The 22,864-nt window shown below is 46.4% G+C and overlaps 1 long non-coding RNA gene and 1 gene segment (V, D, J or C); both read left to right on the top strand.

The window, feature by feature from the left end:
* The first annotated feature begins 4,792 nt into the window (after positions 1-4,792).
* Positions 4,793-6,983, top strand: LOC146342820 (immunoglobulin heavy constant gamma 2B-like). The segment is given in 3 exon segments: positions 4,793-4,862; positions 6,152-6,445; positions 6,928-6,983. Coding segments are annotated over 3 exon segments (420 nt in total).
* Positions 6,984-9,138: 2,155 nt separating this feature from the next.
* Positions 9,139-22,643, top strand: LOC146342819 (uncharacterized). Its single transcript, XR_014784148.1, has 6 exons — positions 9,139-9,257; positions 14,033-14,139; positions 14,449-14,558; positions 17,916-18,002; positions 19,482-19,588; positions 21,753-22,643. It is a non-coding gene; the product is annotated as an uncharacterized LOC146342819 (long non-coding RNA).
* The last annotated feature ends 221 nt before the right edge of the window (positions 22,644-22,864 follow it).

The following is a 22,864-nucleotide window of genomic DNA, read 5'->3' as shown; positions in this document are numbered from 1 at the left end:
GGAGAAGCAAATGGAATGTGGCGATGATGAAGGAAAGTGAAGTTGTTGTTGTTGTTTTAAAAAATAATCTAGAACTGTGCTGAAATACCTAGGGATGTACGAAAGTCACTTACCTTTTTGAAAGGTGACATTCGTGGGGGGCGGAGCTCCGTCCCTCCCCCCAAAATTCTCTCTAGCCTGCTCCGCTCCGCGGAGATCCTGCAGAGCCGCCGGCCGGGGCCACCTGCAGCCAGATATCCAGCCGCTGGGCAGCCTGCAGGGATGCAAATGCCGGCTGCCATAGCCACCGCCATTTGCATCCCTGTATTTTGCCGTGATAGGCAAATATTTACATAGCCTATCACGGCAAAAACAAAAAACAAAAAACAGCAAACACAAATGGCGGCTACAACAGCCGCCATTTGCATTCCCTTTTTTTTTTTTGCCATGATAGGTTACATAAATATTTACGTAGCCTGTTACAACAGGAAAAAAAAGGGAACGCAAATGGCGGCCACCATAGCTGCTTCCATTTGCGTTCCCTTTTTTTTTTTTTTTGCTGTGATAGGCTACCTAAATACTTACTCAGCCTATCACGGCTTCCGCAGGGATGCAAATGGCGTCCCTGCGTTAGCCGTGATAGGCTATGTAAGTATTTACGTAGCCTATCACGTCTATAGTAATGAAGCGAATGGCGGCCCGAGCCGCGGCCACCATTCGCAAGTCAGCGCGAACGGCAGCAGGTAGGTGTCCCATTTCACATGCCTTTCACGGGGGGGGGGGCTTCGTTCCACCACAGATTTCAGGGGGCCGAATGCACTGGCATTCAGCCTCACTGAGATATGTGGCGGAATTCTCTGACATCCCTAGAAATACCACCACTATGTGAGCAGAGGAAGAAACTAGTTGCCATGTAGTATGTGTGGCTACTACAGAAAGAAGCAGTCCCTCATCTTGTTCACTTCTCATGGAAGCAGACCACTGATGTGCTGCTGTGACAATCAGATGTTTCCTTGGCTCTTCCTAGGGATGGCGGAGAATTTCTCCCCGAAACTTTGGGGGACCGAGCGCCAATGTGTTCAGCCCCCCGAACAAGTTTCGGGGAGAAATCCTCCGAACCCCCCCGCCCCCCCCGGGACGGGACTTACCTTCACCGAATGTCCCTCCCGGTGGCGGGTCTGGCTGGCGGTTCGGCGGGTGTTTGAGCGGGGCGGGAGCGGCAGCCGGTCTTTCGACCGGCTGCCGCCGCCACCATTGCAATAAAAGGAAAAAAAAAAACGCCCCCTGATAGGCTACGTGACGATTCACGTAGCCTATCACGGCTAGATCTGCAAAGTCAGCTGTGATAGGCTACATCAATCATCACGTAGCCTATCACGGGTGACTTAAAAAAAAAAAAAAGCGCGTACGGATAATGGCGGCCCCCATAGGGAGCCGCCATTCACGTTCCTTACTTGGTCGCTGTAGTCTACGTAAATGTTTACGTAGACTACGGCGAAAATAAGGGCAACGCTATTTGCGTTGCCCTTATTTTCGCCGTAGTCTACATAAACATTTACGTAGACTACAGCGACTAAATAAGGAACGTGAATGGCGGCTCCCTATGGGGGCCGCCATTAGCGTACGCGCTTTTTTTTTTTTTTTAAAGTCACCCGTGATAGGCTACGTGACGATTGATGTAGCCTATCACAGCTGACTTTGCAGATCTAGCCGTGATAGGCTACGTGAATCGTCACGTAGCCTATCAGGGGGCGTGTTTTTTTTAGAAAAAAAACTTTCGCGTTCGCTGCCAGGCGAGGCGGGAAGCCTCCTCCCCGACCTGAATTTTGGCCGGGGCGAGGCGGGAAGCCTCCCCCCCCGGCCTGAACTTCGCGGGGGGAGCAGCGAAGTGCCTCCCCCCCACCGCGAACGTCCTTCGAGGACAGGTAAGGGACTTTCATCCACCCCTAGCTCTTCCAAACAGCAGCCGATGACATGTAGCTCTTCCAGACACCACACCAAATTCTATCTACAAATGAACTTGTGATCCCAGTGGCTCTACCTTTCCATGAAACCACAGCTGGAATGGTCCCAGGGCCTTGATTTATGCTATTCAATTTATAAGCTTTTGCCATTGGGTGTTTTGCCAGTCGGTGGGTGTTTTTCACCAACTGGCATCTTGAACCTTATCTCTTCAACTGCTCCAGTGGTATAGGAGAAGCAAAAAGAAAACAGAAGAAGGGAAGGAAGGAAGGAAGGAAGGAAGGAAGGAAAGGAAAGGAAAGGAAAGGAAAGGAAAGGAAAGGAAAGGAAAGGAAAGGAAAGGAAAGGAAAGGAAAGGAGCCATGAAGGAGTTTCCCCATTTTATTAATCACAATATTCTTGGGGGCTCGCCTGAAACACTATAGGCAGTGCTTCGAACACATCAGATCACTCCAGTGCACTGAGTCCCTTTCCTGGGGCTTGACAAATCCAGCCCACTCCGTAGCTTGTGCCAGAAAATCCAGAAACTTTACGAGACAATTGTAGAGTCTCCCCTGGCCTCTTATGGTCCAATGGTATCATGGAACAAGAGCACCACCATTGGCAAGTTCTTTCCTACGTTTGCTCAGCCAAAGGTTTTTGACATGAGCCCAGACTGGCTTCCTCTCTGTGTGCTTCCCTGGCACAGCAATAAATGGCTTTGTCCTCCACTTTTGAGTGTGGACTTGATTGCAAAATTGGGGGAGTGGGGAAGGTTGCTAAATGCTAATCAGTGATGAGGTAGGGTGGAGATGCCTTGGAATTGCCACCCCATTCATAGGTAGCAAAAAAGAGGTAGATCCTGGAATAATATTGTGGGACAGTGATTCCCTCCCCCCTTCCCCCTCTTTTTAAAATAATGAGTTGCTTGGGCCATATTTTGCTATGTAGTATATGTTTATGTTCATACCAGTAGAAACCTGGATACTGAGTGCAAAACTTACAATTCTGAAAAGAAAAGATGTGATACAGCAGAATACATTTCTAGGCATAGTGGGTGCAAATGTAGCCTTGAACATGTGTGGGCATTGTGCCCAGTGTTGTATATATGCTGGTCTGGCACAGAGATTCACTACTGAACAAAAGAGCTGGACGTCTATGACTCAGTTGTTGTTGGATCTATAAGTTACGTAGCTGTGGGGGCAGTGAATGCTTCTACACTTCTGTACCAGATCACTGATGAATAAAACCTGGATGTTAGTAACACCTGGAAAAATCGTGTCTTGCAAAGGTTTAGTGTCCTTCCACCTTGCATTTGGAGGGTGGTTTTAGCACATTTTGAAGTTCCCTTCATTGGGCAAATATTTTTGCAGTTAAAGTTTTTTTAAAACAGGATGAAAATGAACTTGTTGCCATTTGTTGTCAATAAAACAGTTACTGACTAATGCACGTTTTTCAGGAAGTGACGTTTTTCTGCTGTCTTTCAGAAGGGTTTCCTCAATGTATGTCTTGCAGAGTAATACATGGCTGTGTCCTTGGGCTTCAAGCTACTGAGTTGCAGGAACACCTGGCTTTTTGAGGTATCTCTTGTGATGGTAAGCCAAATGTGGAGAGTGCTATTATAGGCATTGCCTCCATCAGTCCTGATAAGTCCAAGCCACATCGGTCCCTTTACTGGTGCTTGATGGACCCAGTCCACTCCATAGCTTGTGAGAGAGTATCCAGACACCATGCATGTCAATTCTAAAATATCTCCTGGCCTCCTCATACCACCACCAGACTCAATAAGGCTAATATGGGGTGAGACATCTGCATTCATGGAGAAAGAACATGATAGATGAAAATGTACCATGAGAAAAAACAGAGAAAACTATTGGATTGTCTTCAGAAAGGGAAACCTTTTGTTGCTCTCACATGAAGGGAAGGTCATTAGGAAACTAATCAAGAATATCAATGCCAGGACTTCAATGGATGCAAATATACCCAGGAGATCAAGGGGAGAGGAATTATGTCAAAGACCTCAACTTCTGTATCCTCTATATGTGACTTCTTCTTCTATTTAATTAAGTCCACAGCCAAAAGTCATTTGCATGATGCTATCAGCACTACTAATACAAGAGATGAGCAGAGGCACAACCTAACTTGTGAAGTGTTCATAAAAAGCAGGAACCACACATCTGCACCTGCTGTCTACCTGGCAGCTTTGAATGTGTGCCCATATATGGTGTGCTGGCATCACAATCAAAGGTTTTCTTGGCTGTTGCAAACAGCAACCAATGAATTGTAGCAATTTAACAATTAAAAACAAATTTCCATTTCAGGGTGAAGTATGATGATAGAGCCTATGGAATAACATTAGCTCAATCCTTCAATGAAATCACAGTTGAAAAGGGCAGAATGTGTTGATTTCCTAGATGGCTGAGAACTTTGTTCATTTCGGTTTTGGATAAGAACTTACCAAAATCCACAAACATCTCCATAAACAGGAAAGAAAGATCTTGAGATTTACTAGGGATGGGTGGATTCCCTACCTGCTGGTCTGTGGGGAATCCGCCCATGGGGGGGGGAGGTGATCTGTTCCTCCCCACGGAATCCTCTTCGGCAGACTCCACTCCATGGCGATTCCATGGAGCCGCTGCTCGGCTCCGAAGCGCCAGCGATATGGTCGCCCTGCCCTATCGCTGGCTGAAGGGGAATGACTGCAGATGCAAATGGCATCCAGGGTGCCGACTTCAGCCATAAAGGTCTTAGTTTTAGGTAACTGCAGCCATTTACGGCTGCATTTACATTCAACTAAGACCTTTATGGCTGCCAATGGCATCCTGGATGCCATTTGCATCCTCACTCATTCCCCTTCAGCCAGCAATACAGCATGGTGACTGTATCCCTGACAATCCGGAGCCAGGGGTTCCAGCCGGAGAGGATTCCATGGAGAGGTGGAAGTAAGTGTTCCATTCCACCATGGGCTCCGGGGGGCTGGATTCTTTAGAATCCATCCTCACTGGGGTCCGTGGCGGAATTCTCCGCCATCCCTAAGATTTACACAACTCAAATGGGGGAGAAAGTGATACTGACAGATGCGTCCATCCAGGCAGAGAGTGTTCACTGCTTATTAGGTCTTAAAAGTCCTGTTTTGAATCCTTGGGTATTCAGCATTGACTGGGGTACTGAATTATTGTTGTTTCCTCCTCTTTTTCCATCATGCTTCTCACCATTCAACTGTACATGGCAGGCAGGTCAAACATGGTCCATGCTGTGAATAACTGTATCTATTGCATTTTTTCAGTTCAGATGGGTGGATATTTTGTGCCATTTGCTTTTTGAAGAACTGATGAAAATACACTTTTCGTTGTTGTTGTTGTTGTTGTTATTGTTGTTGTTTGTTTGTTTAATAAGCAAGACAGAAAGAACTTCAGATTTTTTAAAAAAATAGTTGTCAATTGTGGGAAAGTGAAACTGACAGCTTTGTTTATCCATAGTTGATTTATGACTTTACCATTCATGCCCTTTTGCCATTGAGTGTTCAGCACATCTGACCTACTGGCAATTACATGGTGCTGACCCATTAATTCAAGGGGGTGTACTTCTGAGTGAACCTTCATAGGACTTTGCTGTAACGCGGTGTTGATTGAATTACAGTGCAATCCTATGCGAGTTTACTCAGACCAGTTGTGTTCACTGAGGCTTACTCTTCAGTGTGTTTAGGATTGCAGCCTTAGAGTTTAATTGCAGGAGTTAATCATTCCACATGTGAGAATGCACATGTGATTTTTTAAATTAAATGCATGAAATTAATTCAGAGCGGCTAGGTCTGTTGATGGCTGTTAAACAGGCTTGACTGTATTCTGCACAAAACAAAATTCAGCATCCTGAGATTCTCAGCTGAGAAAAACACAAGCCGCTATCCCTTGTAGCCATGAAAATAAGCTTGACGGTGGTTGGGCAATGCCTGTTGACATCTCAGAAGACGGGGAGCAGGGTGCTGAATAGACTTTACTCCAGGAACTTGCTTGCCCCTGTAACAAACAGCAGCAAGATAAACATTGCAATAGTCCTAATTCCAGGGAGATTTGGCCACATTTGACCAGGTCAGAACCATGGATGAACTTGGGCACATTAATGAATAAACAATAACTTGTATCCCACTCTTAGCCCTTGGAAAACTAACCCATACTAAATACTCACCTGTGGAGCATATCACCAGCACATCTCTTTCTCACTTCTCTCACAGCCACCCCCACAGCCCCAACTGTATTCCCCGCCAGCCAAGACCTCTCCACCGCTGCCACGGTCAGCTTGGGCTGTTTGATCTCCGCTTACTTTCCTGAACCAGCTGATGTGAAACTGCATTTCAGAAGCTCCTACGTTAGTCTCCCGACCTTCCCTGCGGTAACTGACCCATTCACCAGCCCCTACAACACCAGCGGCCAGCACACCGCCCCAACCACCATCTGGGTATCTGCGAGTTTCTGGTGCAGTGACCAATATTCAGCTCCCAGCTCCACAGTCAACGCCGTTATCCCACGTGAGTCTGGCAGGGTCTTTCTTGCCTCTTTTCATCCTCCTTCAGTGGGTGACAGATCTGTCGGGTGAGGAAGGAAGACATGGAAAGTTGAATATGTGAATGGAGACATGGGGAAGAATTACAAAACGTTTCGTGCTGCTGTCTGATTTTGTAGCCCCGGTTGCACATTAAGAATTGAGAGGACACAAAAAGTAGATCCTTCTCCCAACGTGGCTTACAATGGACAAGGAAAGTCCAGTAGCACCATTTTAGACCTGAGTAGCAACAGCCAAAACTCCACATAGCCCCTTTCGGAATGCATTCAGAATAAAACTGCATTTTAAGAGGATTTGTTGAGGTCCCCCTTCATTTTTCTTCTAGCAATGTTACCAACATTGCATTCTCTACACACGGCAACTTTCTTAAATAAGCATTTATCTATTTTGAAGCGAAGGAATGGATGCCTTTGGCATGCATGATCTCGTTTTAATTGTTAATAACAGTCTCGGGTATGATAACCAGCAAGATGACCAGAGATCTGGGTGTTCTTTGGGCCTAATAGCAGGAAGAACTGTGCTCTTTTGTGCTGGGGCGGGCCAAGTTAAGCTTGACAGTTTTTGAAAAGAAATGGATTTTGTGTGCAGTGGTTCAGAAGAGAAAATGGTATAACCTTGATCAACACAGAGATAATAAGGGTGCTCCATACCTCTGGAGCAGGGTGGCAAAGGCAGGTGAAAAGGCAATAGAAGAACCATCAGGAGCCAACAGCAGATGAATCAGAGGCCAATCACCTTCGTAGGGATGTACGAAAGTCACTTACCTTTAACAAAATTTGATTCGCGGTGGGGGGGAGGCACTCCGTCCCTCCCCCCGAAATACTGGCCGGGGGGAGGTGCTCCGTCCCTCCCCCCGAAATTCTGGCCAGGGGGGGAGGCGCTCCATCCCTTCCCCCTGAAATTCTGGCCGGGGGGTGGGAGGCGCTCCGTCCCTCCACCCCCAAATCCTGGCCGGCCGGGTTGCAAATGGAGGTGGCTGTAGCCGCCGCCGTTTGCGTCCCTGCAGTCAGCCGTGATAGGCTACATAAATGTTTATGTAGCCTATCACAGCTGAGTAAAAAAAAAAAACCACATGTACGCAAATGGCGGCGCCCATGGGCGCCACCATTTGCGTTCCTTATTTTGGCATGTCTAGTCTACGTAAACATTTACGTAGACTACGGCGAAAATAAGGGGAACGCAAATAGCGAGCCATCCAATCTAATGCCCCGTGATTGCGGCATTCCAGCCACCCACCAGGGTCTCGACAGAGTAGCTGTTGGCCTACTCCAGAGAATCCTCAAGCACGTTCAGGAATCCATTCGGATCCATAAGATGCCTGGGGTGGACCATTTTAACAGGTCCTCCACCCCTGCGGAGGGGTTGTGGAACCGAGAAGTCTAACGTCACCAGATAGTGATCTGACCATGAAAAGGGGGGGGGATATGCCCCCGACTCCCAGATCACTCCCTGCTTCTCCAGAAACAAACTCAAGGTCTAGTGTATGACCGGCTACATGGGTGAGCCCAGTTGGAATAGGGTGCACCTCCCAGGAAGACATGGTCTCCATGAATTCCTGAGGTGCCCCTGTGAGGACAGCCTCTGAATGTACATTGAAGTCTCCCAACACCAATAAGTTAGGGGACTGCACACGCACATCAGAGACCACCTCAAGCACCTTGGCCAGGGAGTCAGTCATGCAGTGGGGTGGATGGTACACGAGCAGAATCTCCAGACTGCCATTCAGGCCCAACCTCCAATTCATGCACTCAGCAACCTTGGTCTCCCGGAGAGGGGGTCTGGTGAAGACCAAGGACTCTTGGTAGATAACAGCCACTCCCACTCCCTGTTCCCCAGCCCTCAGCTGCTGTGCATACAAAAATCCAGCTGGACACATGGCCGCAAGAGTTGGAGCAGCGGCCTCGGCCAGCCAGGTCTCCATAATACATGCCAGGTCTGCACCTTCATCCTGGATCATGTCATGGATGAGGGATGTTTTCTGGGTAACAGACCTGGCATTGCAGAGCAGCAGAGCAGTAGGAGTGCACGAAAGCCACTTACCTGGTCTCGCAGCTTTTCGCGGTGGGGGGGAGGCGCTTCGCTGCTCTCCCTCCAAAGTTCAGGCCGGGGGGAGGAGGCTTCCCGCCTCGCCCGGCCGAAATTCAGGCCAGGGGGGAGGCTTCCTGCCTTGCCCGGCCGAAATTCAGGCCGGGGAGGAGGCGCCTCGCCTCACCCGGCCGCGAAATAAAAAGTAAAAAAAAAAAAACGCCCCCGTGATAGGCTACGTTAATCGTCACGTAGCCTATCACGGCTAGATCTGCAACATCAGCCGTGATAGGCTACGTAAATCGTCACGTAGCCTATCACGGGTGACTTAAAAAAAAAAAAAAGTGTGTACGCAAATGGTGGCCCCCATAGGGAGCTGCCATTCGCGTTCCTTATTTGGTCGCTGTAGTCTACGTAAATCTTTACGTAGACTACGGCGACCAAATAAGGGCAACGCAAATAGCCCTATGGGGGCCGCCATTAGCCGTACGTGCTTTTTTTTTTTTTAAGTCACCCGTGATAGGCTACGTGACGATTTACGTAGCCTATCATGGCTGACTTTGCAAATCTAGCTGTGATAGGCTACGTTAATCGTCATGTAGCCTATCACGGGGGCGTGTTTGTTTGTTTTTTACTTTTATTGGAATGGCGGCGGCGGCAGCCGGTCAAAAGACTGGCTGCCGCCCCCGCCCCTGACGAAGACCCGACGAACCGCCGCCGGGACCCGCCGCCAGGAGGAACATTCGGGAAAGGTAAGTCCCGTCCCGGGGGGTGTGCGGGGGGCGGGGGGGGTGCGGAGAATTTCTCTCCGAAACTTCTTCAGGGGGCCGAACATGTTGGCGCTCGGCCCCCCGAAGTTTTGGGGAGAAATTCTCCACCATCCCTACAGAGCAGCCACATCTCCCCCAGCCATCCTTTGTCACTGGACAGGCCCTGAACAGGGGACAGATACTACACATCTCCCTTGTTCCCCTTACCTGGCATGTTCTGCCCCTAACAGTCCGCCAGTGCCTGCTGCCCAGTTTCTGTATATTCTGGCCCCAACACTCCCCCCACTGCTTCCATCAGGTGGACACATGCCCCCTCACTCCCAACTATCAGGCAGGCAACCCACCCCTAAAAACACAACAGAATCCCCCCCAAAAAATCCCACCCCCCACCAACAATGAAAATCAAAAAATCCTCCCCTTTAAAAATGCTGCCAGACAGGAGTCCATGGTGGCAGGTGGCAGGTGGCAGGTGGCAGGTGGCAGGTGGCAGGTGGCAGGTGGCAGGTGGCAGGTGGCAGGTGGCAGGTGGCAGGTGGCAGGTGGCAGGTGGCAGGTGGCAGGTGGCAGGTGGCAGGTGGCAGGTGGCAGGTTCTCCTGCAGGCTCTGACTCTCCCAGGCCACCTCAGCCAGCCAGCTTATATGGCCCCTCCAGGAAGGGGCAGGTGGAAGCAGTCAGCAAGCTGGCTCGGTACCTGGGGGCCTGATCCTGCAGGGACTGCTGGTCTGCAGGGCAGAAGTCCACAGGGAAGGACTGGCCTTGGAGGCAGCAGCAGGCACAGCCACAGCAGGCACAGCAACAACAGGCATGCCTCTTTCCCAGGTGGTGGCAGCTTCTCCTGCAGGCCCTGGCTCAAGTAGCAACAGAGCTGCATCCATCGACAGCCCATTGGGTTGCCATGTTTGCTCACAATGGATGCCTTCCTTGGAATGACACCATATCATGATGTAACATTAGGGATGGGCAGATTCCCTACCTGATGGTCTGTGGGGAATCTGCTCACAGTGGGGAGGCGATCCATTCCTCCCGCAGAATCCCCTTCGGCCAGCTCCACTCCATGGCGATTCTATGGAGCCACACTGTCCTGCTCTGAAGTGCCAGCGTTACGGCCGCCATGCCGTATCGCTGGCAGAAGGGGATTGACTGTGGACGCAAATATTTATGTAGCCTATTGCATAGGGATGTCGGAGAATTTCTCCACGAATCTCCAGGAGGCCGAATGCCAATGCATTCGGCCCCCCGAAATTGGTGGAGGAATGGTTCGCCACCCCCCCGCCACACCCCTGGGATGGGACTTACCTCTGTCGAATGTCCCTCGCAGCGGCAGGTCCCGGCGGCGGTGCGGCGGCGGTGCAGCGGCCGGTCTTCTGACCGGCCGCCGCCACCGCTATTTCCATGTAAAGTAAAACAAAAACAAAAACACGTGATAGGCTATGTAAAGATTTACGTAGCCTGTCACAGCTAGATTTTCCAAGTCAGCCTTGATAGGCTATGTAAATCTTTATGTAGCCTATCACGGCTGACTTTGGGGGGGGGGGAAGCGCGTATGCAAATGGTGGCGCCCATGGGTGCCACCATTTGCGTTCCTTATTTGGGCACGGGTAGTCTACGTAAAGATTTATGTAGCCTATCACGGCTGACTTTCAAAATCTAGCCATGATAGGCTACGTAAACCTTTACGTAGCCTATCACGTTTTTTTTTTTACTTTATTTTTTTCTTTCGCAGCCGGGGAGACGAGGCGCTCCCCCCCGGCCAGAATTTCAGTGGGGTGGGGTGCCTCCCCACCCGCCAAGAATTTCGGGGGGAGAAATGGAGCACCTCCCCCCCCCCGAAAAAAGCTGCGGGACCAGGAAAGGGACTTTCGTCCATCCCTACTATTGCGTGAATGGAAAGCAGGGACGCAAATAGTGTCCAGGACGTCATTTGCAGCTGTAAAGGTCTTAGTTTAAGCTAAATGCAGCCATTTACATCCGGGATGCCATTTGTGTCTTCAGTCATTCCCCTTCAGCCAGCGATATGGCATGGCAGCCCTATCGCTGGCAATCCAGAGCCGGAGAATCCGACCGAAGAGGATTCCACGAGGAGGTGGAGGTAAGTGTTCCCTTCCACCACGGAAACTGGGGGGGCAGATTCTTTAGACTCAGGCCTCGTTGGAGTCTGTGGCGGAATTCTTTGCCATCCCTATGTAACATCATTCCAGAGACATTGTTGGGAGAAAAAAAATATGGCAATGCCATGACACTTCCCACAAAGACCCTAACCCCCCACGTTATTAAGAATTGTTGCAACCTCCCCCAAAAAGAATTTGCCAGGATGGCCACTCCAAAGTCACTGCCTGAGAGTGGGACAGAAGATTTGATTGTCCATTCTAGCTAGGGATGCTGGAGAAATTCAAGACAGACTAAATGCGCTCAGATTTCTAAGAATCTGACCTGTGGATTCCGCTGCAGAGCGACCCCTTCAGGCCGTGTGGAGTCCGTGGACTTTCTGATGATTTCTTTTAACCTTCCTGAAATGTACGCATATAAATACATAGGAAAATACGTAGGGTTCTGCTGAGGAAAAGTTGAATGGAATGGGGAACAATACACTAAATGTTATGTACTAAGGTAAATTATGTAAATACATAAATAATTAATGTAATTATTCATGTATTTTTCTGCACGGCAAAAAAATATTCACATCCGTCTGTAAGAGGACAACAGAACAAAAGACACCTGACAATCTGTGAAACACAGACAGAGTGGATTTTACACAGTCCATACATCCCTAATTCTAGCCACAATTCTAACCGAGTGACATCATTTTTTCATCTCTCCCAATGCTGTCCAATCTGAGTCCTTGTGGCTTCTTCACCATCTTCTGGGCTTATAGATTGCATTAGGCATGTTCATGATGGATGGGTATAGGGGTGTACGAAACCTGCTTACCCGTCCGCTGAAGGGGTCTGCGGGGCAGGGAGGCGATCCGTCCCTCCCCCTGGAATCCTTCCTGGCTGGCTCCACTCCGCGGCGAGTCCGCAAAGCTGCCGGCCGGGCCTGTCCACAGCCGGACTTCCGGCTGCTGCCATGCAAATGCCGCCTGGCGTGGCAGACACCATTTGCGTCCCTGCCCTTGGCCGTAATAGGCTACGTAAAGATTTACATAGCCTATCATGGCCAAGGGCAGGGACGCAAAAGGCATCTGCTATGCCGGATACTATTTGTGTCTGCAGCCCAGCTGCGGAATGAAGACGGACCTAGACCGGCCGCCACCAGGTAGGGTCCGTCCCTTTGTGGGGTGGCAGAGGGGAGCAGTCTGTTCCACCGCAGACTCCAGGGAGCTGGATTCTAAAGAATCTGGCTTCATTGGAGTCCATGGCAGATTTCTCCGCCATCCCTAGATGGGTATATCAACAAGTCTTATCCGAAACAGTGACTCAGAACTTCCATATTCGGAGGCATAATACCTCTTAATGCCATTTGATTCAGGACACACAGCAAGTTCTAGTTCTTCTTCTTCTTCTTCTTCTTCTTCTTCTTCTTCTTCTCCTCCTCCTCCTCCTCCATCATCATCATCATCATCATTTCATTTCATTTCTATACCACCCCATAGCTGAAGCCCTCTAGGTGGTTTTCAACCATTCATAAAAAAGTACACCAGCATTACAAAATACAACATAATAAAAACAGGCTAAAATTTTAAGACAGAAAAATTAGAACACAGTCAACAGCTAAAAGCAGTTTAAGTAAAGGACATAGGGTAGGGTTTTAGTCCTCGTGCTGTTCTTGTGGGCCTACCATTGGCCACTGTTGGAAACAGAATGCTGGACTAGATGGACCCCCATTGTAGTGAAGCTGGGCTTGTCTTATGTTAAGGTCCCAGACAGGTGGTTTTCCCAGGCCAGGATACCAGGCCTTTTTCACTCTAACTTCCGAGGACTGAGCCTGGGACTTCATACATGTTACGTATCACATTTTATGAAAGAAGGAAGGAAGGAAGGAAGGAAGGAAGGAAGCAATTCAGTACAGTTCATAAAGCACTCAGGCCAGATTAATGGGCTTCTCAGACCCTCTTCTATGCTGCCCCAAAGGCAGGACTAGATCTAATGGGTGTAAATTACTGGAGGGTAGATTCTGATTGAACATTACGATGAACTTTTTGATGGCAACAGCAGTTCAACCATGGAACTAATTTCCTAGAGGGGTGGTGGGTCTCCCTAGCTGTAGGTCTTCCAAACAGTCATTAAAGTGCCATCCTTAAATGACACTGGGAACTGCAGCTTAGCGACACAAGTGAGAAGTCCCTTCCCCATCACAGAACTACCCAGATCATGACAGTCAAACAGACTTACAAATGGTTTAGATTTGTAGTGAAGATGTGAAATATAGATTTCAATTTACCCAGGACCACTCAGTTGATCAGGCTTAGAGGTTTGGGATCTCATGAGGTGGAGAAGAACACACACACAACTAATGTAAATGAAAGAAAAGGCGATTTATTGAAATAAAAGAAGCAAATGAAAATCAGAACCTCCTAAGAGAATTGCATGCTCTCTGAGGCTTAAGAGGTTCAATGCCTCCTAGGTACAAACTTAATTACAAAGAAATCTCAAAGAGTTTCAGGGTCTCTGAGGCTTAAGAGGTTGTGCGCCTCTTAGGTAAGAGCTTCACACAAAACAATCCTCAATAAGCCACACCCTTCTTGGTCAAAACTTAGTTACCCAAATGTGGTGCATCAAATGACTAAATATACAATTAGTCCCTGTTTGTTGCTCAGCTCCAGATTGGTCTATCCTGAAACTAGCCCACTGAGGCAACGGTCGGTGATACAGTGTCAGCCAAGCCGAAGCCGAAGCCTGCTGTCTTCTATCCCAAACCCAAACAGTAAGTATGGCAGAACAAGATAACTGCACCTGATCTAAGCCCCGGACAGAAACATCCTTTCCCTGAATTCTACCCAACACATACTCACCACATGCTATCAAGTACTTGGGCAGAGCACTTAATACGTGTCCCATGGATTGAGGGTACTGTTGGTATGTGCACATACAAATGATCCAGATGCAACCACACCCCTCCTGACCAATGGCAGATTCAGGGGTTTTATACCCTTTTCCCTCATTGGGTCTCATGAGATCAAAGAGGGGTTCAGTATGTTCTGTGTTGATAATACATCATGTTCCCAATTTCCAGGATTGACATTTGTTGAAGATAGACTGGCACCTCCTTCCGACTCCCCAACATTTCTCAAGGTTGTTTCTGTGGTCATAACGTGTCATCTTCCGTTATCAAAACATCTGCTGGTAACCCTCTTTTATTGGCCTATTTCCATCTTCTGTAACTGGTAATTTGGCAATTTTCAGCACATATCAGAGCACCGCCATTTGGCCTTCCTGCAATAAAGCCATTCATTCTCCATTCACACCTCTCTTCTTGACCTGGGCTAGAATACTTCATATGCACATGACATCGAATGGTTCAAAGCTAACCTTTTCACATTTCATGATGTTCTCAATGGACATTTAAATCATAGAATGATAGAATCATAGAATAGTAGGGTTGGAAGGGGCCTACAAGACCATCGAGTCCAACCCCCTGTTCAGTGCAGGAATCCAATCCAATGTTTTGTGTTGCAGGGTACATTCAGGATGTTTACAATTCATGTTACATTCAGGGTCAAACTTTGCATTCTATTTGCTTCACACCATGTTTGTTATGTTTTGAAAGAGGACAAGAGTTCATTGTGGCATCTGAAGTCTACAAGGTTATCTACTAGGAGAAGGGAGATAAGTTATAGAGGGAAGCAATCTTTATTGACAAAAATCAAGTAAAGGTGGATTTAAGAAATATGAGAAATTAATAAAAGTGATAAGATATTACAAATAAGGTATAAACTTAACTATTTAAGGGAAATATATGTGGATGTAAGGAGATATAGGGAAGACAACATGAAAAAATAGGAAAAATAAAATCACACTGTTTCAAAGACAAGTTCTTCTGAGGATGTCACAGTTTCCCTTCAGGAGTCTGAGAACTCTGTCTCTGATATAGCAGTAGCCACAAATATGAACAATGATGAAACTTTGATAGAATATGTGCAAGAAATAATCAACTGGGCAAAGAGTGCCAATGGATGTAGAATGACACAGACCTCATACATAGAGTGGCATAAACATTTCCCCGCATTCATGCACAAGGCTAGAAACATTATAGATGCATAAAGCTTGGCTTTGGAGCCTAAGAATGTTGGTACTTCTTGCCTGTGAAAAAAACACAATGGAATATGATAGAAAACTATTTGTGTCTGATGGAGCAAAAACAGAGGGAATGGGAGAGGAGGCACAAAAACAACCTAAAACATACACATGCACATAGATGTATGTGTATACACTAATTCACATAAACATACACACATACACAAATTTATTTTGCTGCATTCATATGGAAAAGATGTGACCAGCTGTTACTTAAGGACATCCTTTAGAAGCCACAATTGGTAGAGAGATACTTCTTGGGTGGCAATGTTCAGGCCAGTCATCCTATCCATTATTGTGGTCTCTTCCAGTAGGACACTGTGTCTTTGTGGGATGGGCAGATGTGTTGTGTAATGGAGAGGGAAATAGGATGAATCTCTCAAAAGCAAAATGCATGGTTTAAGGTTGGTAGCAGAGGGATGTGTTTCCCATTATCACAACTGCATCCCATTTCTTTTCACGAAGGAGGTCAGGGATCAGGTTATCCCATGCTAGCCTTACAGCAACTGTGTTAGGTGAATCAGGAATGTGTGTGTGTGTGTGTGTGTGTGAGAGAGAGAGAGAGAGAGAGAGAGAGAGAGAGATTTGTCACAAGAAGCCACCCAGTGAGCTTCATGGCTAAGTGGTGATTTGATCACAAATCTCACACACCCTTCCCTGGTCCAAGTCTAGCATTCTTCCCACTACTTCCCACTGCCTACCCTCTACACATGCTCAGATCCGTGATCTCCTTTTGACTGTAGGAAGTGGAATTTGAGAGTAATGGAGCTGTTGTGACATTAGTCAGAGAGGTTTATATATAAGTTTCCCACACAGAGGGCTACTTGTAAAACAACATCAAGAGGCAGTGTTGTGTAGTGGCAAGAGTGTTGGACTGGGAATATATACGTAGCCTATCATGGCTACAGCAGGGATGCAAATGTTGGCCACTACGGCAGCCGCCATTTGCGGCCGCAGCCCAGCAGCGGACAGAGGTCCGGCTGTAGGCAGCCCTGGCTGGCGGCACCACAGAGTTGCGGCGGAGCTGAGCTGGCTGGGGAGGATTCCGGGGGGGGACACCTCCCCCCACACCGTGGATGGCCCCAGCAGAACCAGGTAAGTGTTTCATACACCCCTAATCTATTTATTGCATTTATATCCCGCCTTTTTTTCCTCCAAGGAACTCAAGGCAGCATACATAATCCTCCTCCTTCTTCCATTTTATCCTCACAACAACAACCCTGTGCGATAGGTTGGGCTGAGAGTCTGTGACTGGCCCAAAGTCACCCAGTGAGCTTCCATATCTGGTTTGACCCTTGATTTGAGTGGGGTTAGGAGCTTAGTTACAGTTAATGATGTGTGACTCAGCAAAACTAGAGTGGGCAGAACTAGAGTGGGCCCAATATCAACCTGGGAAAGGTTGATGTATGCAATATTAGAGGCATAAATGGCCCATTTACACCTCTAATATTGATTATAGCAACCTTTCCCAGTCTGAATTTGTGCAGATTTAAATATGTTTTTTTTTAAACACCTCCTTTTCTCGTAAAAAAACAACAACAAGCTTAGGAAAATGGCAGGCACTTGTGGATGGGATCCAGGGGGAGTGCAGGTGACTCTGCAAGCTCATGGGGGCTTGAGCGTGGGTCTGGGAGGGATCAAGTGGGGGCAGCCCTTCAGCAGGCACCCGCCAAAACCGGACAGGGATTGGCCCATCCATCCCTAGCTGTTGCACTTCCAGACACCCATCCAAATGCTATATACATATTAACGACTGGGATTGTAATCCCAGTGGCTCTTCCTTTCTATGAAACCAGAACTGGAATGGCCTCAAGGCCTTGATTTGTGAAATTCCATGTATAAGCTTTTGCCATTGACTGTAGGTGTGTTTATCCTACTGGCAACTTGACCCTCAGTAGCTACCTCTTCCACTTCTCAAGTGTCACAAGAAAAACAAAGAAAAGGGAAAGCAGCCATGAAGAAGGAGTTGCCACATGGTATTCATAATGATTTGCTCTGGGGCTGAGTTGAAACACCCGTAATTTCACCCCTAATTTCACAGGTAGGGAAAGCTGGGGACATACTGCATATTTGACGGTACACTCAAATCGGAGGGAATAGTGCATCAATAGGAGGGTCTTACCAAAGTCAGTGGGACTCCTGTTCGTGGCCATCAGATCCCATTTTAATTTCCCAGAAGCCCCCTGGTAATAAAATGAGAAAATCATACAATATAATCCAAGGGGACATCTAGGAAATTGAAATGGGGGCTTCCCATTACACAGAAACTTGATCCAAATTAGGATAGATGAAGTTTAGTTCTGCAAGGGCACATCATGCATTTGCGATTGAGGAAACAAGATGAAAAATGAACTTGTTGCCATCTGTTGCATGTAAAGCAATTGCTGATTAATGCCTGTTTTTCAGGAAGTGAAGTTTTTGTACTGCCTCCCAGAAGGGTTTCCTCAGTGTACATCTTGCACAGTAATACAGGGCCATGTCTTCAGGCTTCAGGTCAGTAAGTTGCAAGAACACCTGGCTTTTTGAGGTGTCTCTTGTGAAGGTGAGCCGATTTATGAGAGTGCTGTTATAGTAAAGTTTACCATCATACCCAATAGTTCCAGACCACTCAAGTCCTTTTCCTGATGGTTGACGGACACAACACACTGAATAGCTTGTGAGAGAGAATCCAGTCACGGTGCAGGTCAACCGTAGAGTCTCTCCTGGCTGCTTCACCCCACCACCAGACTCTGTGAGTGTAATCTGTGAGGAAATGTCTGCATTCGTGGGGAAAGGTGAAAGACGGACAAAGATGAGAAAATGCACACAAAACTATTTGATGGTCTTCATAAATGGAAAAGATTGTTGTTGTTGTTGTTGTTGTTGTTATTATTATTATTATTATTATTATTATTACATGCAGGGAAGGTCATTAGAAGACATACCCAGTAGGGGTGGACGAAAGTCACTTACCTGTCCTCGAAGCTTGTTCGCGGTGGGGGGGAGGCGCTTCGCTGCTCCCCCCCACGAAGTTCAGGCCAGGGGGGGAGGCTTCCTGCCTCGCCCGGCCAAAATTCAGGCCGAGGAGGAGGCTTCCCGCCTCGCTCGGCCGCGAACTCAAAAGTTTTTTTAAATTAAAAAAAAACGGCCCCATGATAGGCTACGTGACGATTAACATAGCCTATCACGGCTAGATCTGCAAAGTCAGCCGTGATAGGCTACGTTAATCGTCATGTAGCCTATCACGGGTGACTTAAAAAAAAAAAAAAGCGCTTACGCAAATGGCGGCCCCCATAGGGAGCCACCATTCCCGTTCCTTATTTGGTCGCTGTAGTCTACGTAAATGTTTACGTAGACTACGGCGAAAATAAGGGCAACGCAAATAGCATTGCCCTTATTTTCGCTGTAGTCTACGTAAATCTTTATGTAGACTACAGCGACCAAATAAGGAATGGGAATGGCGGCTCCCTATGGGGGCCGCCATTATCCGTACGCGCTTTTTTTTTTTAAAGTCACCCGTGATGGGCTACGTGACGATTTACGTAGCCTATCACGGCTGACTTTACAGATCTAGCCGTGATTGGCTACGTTAATCATCACGTAGCCTATCACGGGGGCGTTTTTGTTTTTTTTTCTTTTATTGCAATGGCGGCGGCGGCAGCCGGTCGAAAGATCGGCTGCCGCCCCCGCCCCGGACGAACACCCGCCGAACCGCCGGCCGGACCCGCCGCCGGGAGGGACATTCGGCAAAGGTAAGTCCCGTCCCAGGGGGTGTGTGTGGGGGGCAGGGGGGTGCAGAGAATTTCTCCCCAAAACTTGTTCGGGGGGCCGAACACATTGGCGCTCGGCCCCCCGAAGTTTCGGGGAGAAATTCTCCGCCATCCCTAATATCCAGAGCTTCAGTCCCATGATGTTAACTGCCTTCAAGAACCACCCCACATCTGAAAAGTAATTGAAGTATGTCAACAATCTTGAATTCTGTTTCCTCCACAGGGCACATCTGTTTAATGAAGGCTACTCCACAAAGTCATTTGCATGATCCCATCAGTGCTACTAATATAAGAGATGAGCAGAGGCACAAACTAGACCTGAAGTTATGTGTAAGGTGTTACATATCAAGCTCTGTTCTTACAATATTTTGTATTTAATAATAAATTAGTGTTCTTGATAGATGGGAAGGGATGATAACATTTCGAACTGCAGTTGGTCCCATTACATCAGTTCTGGTAGCTTACAGTATTTAGATGTATATTTTTTATGAGCCAATTAAGTTTTAAGATATGTTTAGAAACAACTAGAAGTTATGTGTAAGGTGTTACACATTAAGCTCTGTTGTTACAATATTTTGTAATTTTTTATTATTTTAGACATATAAAGAACACATTTTTTTTAAAAACAACAATTAGAAATATGAACAGAATACTGGACTAAATGGAACCTTAGTCTGATCCAGCATGGCTCTTCTTATGTTCTCATGTTCTTAGAAAGAACAATTCTGATTGATCTACTAAATTTTTAATATACATCTTTATTTTTATACTTTCCCAGAAAAAGGTTAGCTGACTTACAACACTTTGGACAAAATATGTATTTAGTGCACCTTTGACTCTCTCTCTCTCTCTCCTCCCCATATTATTTCAGCATTCCTCCCCCTTCTTTCCCTAGGGAGATCAGTTTTTTTCACAGCATGAGAAAATACAAGGAGGGGGGGATACTTTATTTGACAGTGAAATGGGCTTATTTATTGGGGTTTGCTACTGAAGGCTCAATATACTTGTTCTTCTGGTAGCTTGAGTCTTTTAGCTGTTCTGGTTGCAAAAGAAAATCCTTGTGCTGCTAAGCAGAATAAATGGAAGTTGGTTTTAAAGGAGTCATCATATCTCTATCTCTGTCTCTGCTGTGCTGAAATCCCCACCCCACCCCAATCTCATTTACAGATAATAGGAAATCATCTGTTCTAGCCTTTACCCTGAGAACTGAAGGTTCCTGTGCATATACTGAACCTACTGTGTACAAATCGTCTTATAGAACAGGTGAATGTGGTGGATGCTCCAGGATTTTTCATTTTGGGGCCTCACTGAAAGGACAATCTGTGAACTAGCCTCAGGAGAGAAAATAAGAATTTAATGTCATAATATAAATAACAACACCTAAGTATTAAACATTGGTTCATACTGATCTTTTACTTCTGTGGCTTGAACATGCACATTTTATATTATCGCACTGCATGTGTTAATTGCCACCAATAAGCCTAGTTTTGCGAATGAACTCTATCAATAAAGTTTTCAGCACTTTCTGTCTTTCATTTCCCTCTGAACTCACTGTTAACATTCCCTCCCCTCAACCATATGTATACATAATCCAGACACCCATACAAACCAGTCATTGAGCTTATCCTGGCCTCTTCACAAGACCACCAGAGACTTTATGGGTTACCTGGGATAAGATGTCGGCATGTATGGGGAAAGAGGATAGAAAGACAAAACAAAATATCAAAAACAAACAAATGACAGATCATTAGAAAATAATCAGAAAACCACTGGAGAGTCTTCAAAAGGGGAAGAATTTGTTCTTCTTACATGCAGGGGATATCATTAAGAAATTTCTCAAGAGTTTCACTTCTATTACTTCGGTAGGTGAAAAGCTCCTAGGACAACATTGGAGCTGACTCAGGTCATGATGACTTCACATTTTCTCTCCTCTTCATTTGTTTTCAGTTTCTGGCCACACAAGATAGCCATTGTGGTTTCAACCACAATTTCAACCCCAATGAAATTGGCATATTGCCATCAGTAGTGTATAAAAGATGAGAAGAGGCCAAAACTAGACCTGAGGTACCATGTTCTGCTGCAGTTTCCACAAAGAGCAGCAATCCCACATCTTTGCCTCTGGTCCTCTGAATAATGTCTAATGAAACTGGAAAGCTGGATGTGCCACCATCTCAAGCATATGTTTCTTTGTTTCCTGGAAACAGCAGACAACGAAATGCAGCACTTCAACCCCCCCCCGCCCCCCTGAATTCCACATCGGTGTAAAGTATGAAAACTGTGCTCAAATTGGCTCTAACTTTCAATGCAACCACAATGAAAAAAAAAATAACACAGTTTGGGGATTTGTGACCTTGTCATGTATAAGCTTTTGTCATTAAACCATCATCACATTTGACTAACTGGCAACTTGACCCTAGATAGCTGCCCATTTAGGCAGCCATAAAGAAAGTGTTACCACATGTTTTTCTTCTTCTTCTTCTTCTTCTTTTTTAAGGAGTAGACTAGGGTGAGCTGAAAGACCTTCATCTACACACACATTTTGGAATTACAGTTGGGAAAAATAGTGGTGTATTTTGGAGATTGGGGCCACACAAAATGGAGTCAAGGTGAAGAGAAAGAAAGGCCTTACCAGTAATGGAAGTATTCCTTTGGTTGCCCAGCATATTGTGAGGGCTCATGACTGAGACCCAGGAAAGACAATGTTAGTCAAAAATTAATACATAATATTGGATGATGATGATGATGATGGGCATGACGATTATTCTCCAGAAGAGATTTGTGGGCTGCAGGAAGGAGGAGAACACAGCAGAACCTGAAAGGCTCCAAACTAAAGACTCCCTTTCAAAGCAAATCTTGACTGGAATCCATGGAGGATGGCTTGTGAGAGGGGAAATGGCAGCAGAAACATATGTTAGGGATGCTTTGTGTTTTCCAATACAAAATTCATAATCTGCTCATCTTGGCTTACTGTATGAATGGAAATGTAGCTAACCAAAATATTATGTGCATGTCTGGGGGCACAGGAAACCATTAGATTGCTTTCATAAATGGAAAATGTTGTTGTTTCTGTTACATGCCGGGATGGTCATTAAGAGACTTATTATCAAGTGCTTCAGTCCCATGTCTTCCAAAGACTTCAACAACTGCTGCCCCAAACCTGAAGAGGACGGTCTGAGGACCTGAAGTATGTGAAGGACCTTGAATTCTGTTTCCTCCACATGGCACCTCTGTTTAATGAAGGCTACTCCAGAAAGTGAAGTTTAATGAAGGCTACTCCAGCCATTTGCATGATGCCATCAGTCCTACTAATATAAGAGATGAGCAGAGGCACAAACTAGACCTGATCTTATGTGTAAAGTGTTACATAATAAATTATATTGTATTCTATTTTGTTACGATGTGTTCTGTTTATTTATTTGTTGGTGTTTTTTAAGGGGTGGAAGAGATCATTTTCAGCCTCATTTGGTCCCATTATAATGGTTATGTTATTCTACATTATAAGCCAATTAACTTTTAAGATACGATTTAGAAACAACAATAATTAGAAAGAACAGTTCCTATTGACCTATTAAATGTTTTATACACAACTTTCTTTTTCATACTGCC

Source organism: Heloderma suspectum, chromosome 6, assembly GCF_057233095.1.
Source record: "Heloderma suspectum isolate Gila_16-S chromosome 6, 16-S_ref, whole genome shotgun sequence".
Classification (NCBI taxonomy): domain Eukaryota; kingdom Metazoa; phylum Chordata; class Lepidosauria; order Squamata; family Helodermatidae; genus Heloderma; species Heloderma suspectum.
The sequence above is the reverse complement of the archived record's forward strand: the minus strand, read 5'-3'. Positions and strand labels throughout refer to the sequence as shown.